Genomic DNA, 877 nt, shown 5'->3' with positions numbered 1-877 from the left:
CACAAAGGTTTCTATTATTTCTAGGATATTCTTTGGCTACATCTGGCGACCACAAAGGTTTCTATTATTTCTAGGATATGCAGTGGCCACATCTGGTGACCACAAAGGTTTCTATTATTTCTAGGATATGCCTTGGCCACATCTGGCGACCACAAAGGTTTCTATTATTTCTAGGATATGCCTTGAGCACATCTGGCGACCACAAAGGTTTCTATTATTTCTAGGATATGCCTTGGCCACATCTGGTGACCACAACGGTTTCTATTATTTCTAGGATATGCCTTGGCCACATCTGGTGACCACAACGGTTTCTATTATTTCTAGGATATGCCTTGGCCACATCAGGTGATCACAAACATTTTTGATTATTCTCAGAATAAGCCTTGGGCACATCTGGGAATAAGCCTTGGGTACATCTGGTGATTATTAACATGAAAAAAAAATGCCTAAGGAACATACCTCTCCATAGTCTGATACAGAAATTTGTGGGACACCACTGGTACTCTGTCGAGCATCTTCATTTCCACCAGAAGGTATCCTTGTCCGTCCCCGTAATCTGCCACGAGGTGATGATCTATGTATTGTGGCACTTTCATCTAAAAAAAGGGACATATTTATCTAAATTTACACTGAAGGTTGAAGAATGACTTTTTTTTTAACTCTAAAATTAGCATTTCTCTTATGAGTGCAGTTATATATGTATATATTAAATGTATGATTAAAATTAACCTCTACCATACTATAAATGACTTATCATGGTGTATATTTAATACGAACATAAACTTATCTCTATCCTTCCTGTGATGTCATTATATTAACATGAGTGTATATTTAACATAAAATGAATTAATTTTATTAGGTTTGCTCATTAAATGAT

The 877-nt window shown here is 36.1% G+C and overlaps 1 protein-coding gene across 1 annotated transcript in view; it reads right to left on the bottom strand.

The window, feature by feature from the left end:
* LOC106478328 overlaps positions 1–877 on the bottom strand; it is a 209,921-nt gene that overhangs the window by 20,548 nt on the left and 188,496 nt on the right. The window contains exon 7 of the mRNA XM_022381933.1: positions 460–596. Within this exon, the coding sequence (XP_022237641.1) occupies positions 460–596 (137 nt within the window). The remainder of the gene's footprint in view (positions 1–459; positions 597–877) is intronic.

The sequence above is a fragment of the Limulus polyphemus genome, unplaced genomic scaffold, assembly GCF_000517525.1.
Source record: "Limulus polyphemus unplaced genomic scaffold, Limulus_polyphemus-2.1.2 Scaffold200, whole genome shotgun sequence".
In the NCBI taxonomy this organism is placed as follows: Eukaryota; Metazoa; Arthropoda; class Merostomata; order Xiphosura; family Limulidae; genus Limulus; species Limulus polyphemus.
Note: the sequence above shows the minus strand (reverse complement) of the source record. Positions and strands in the feature narration are given on the sequence as shown.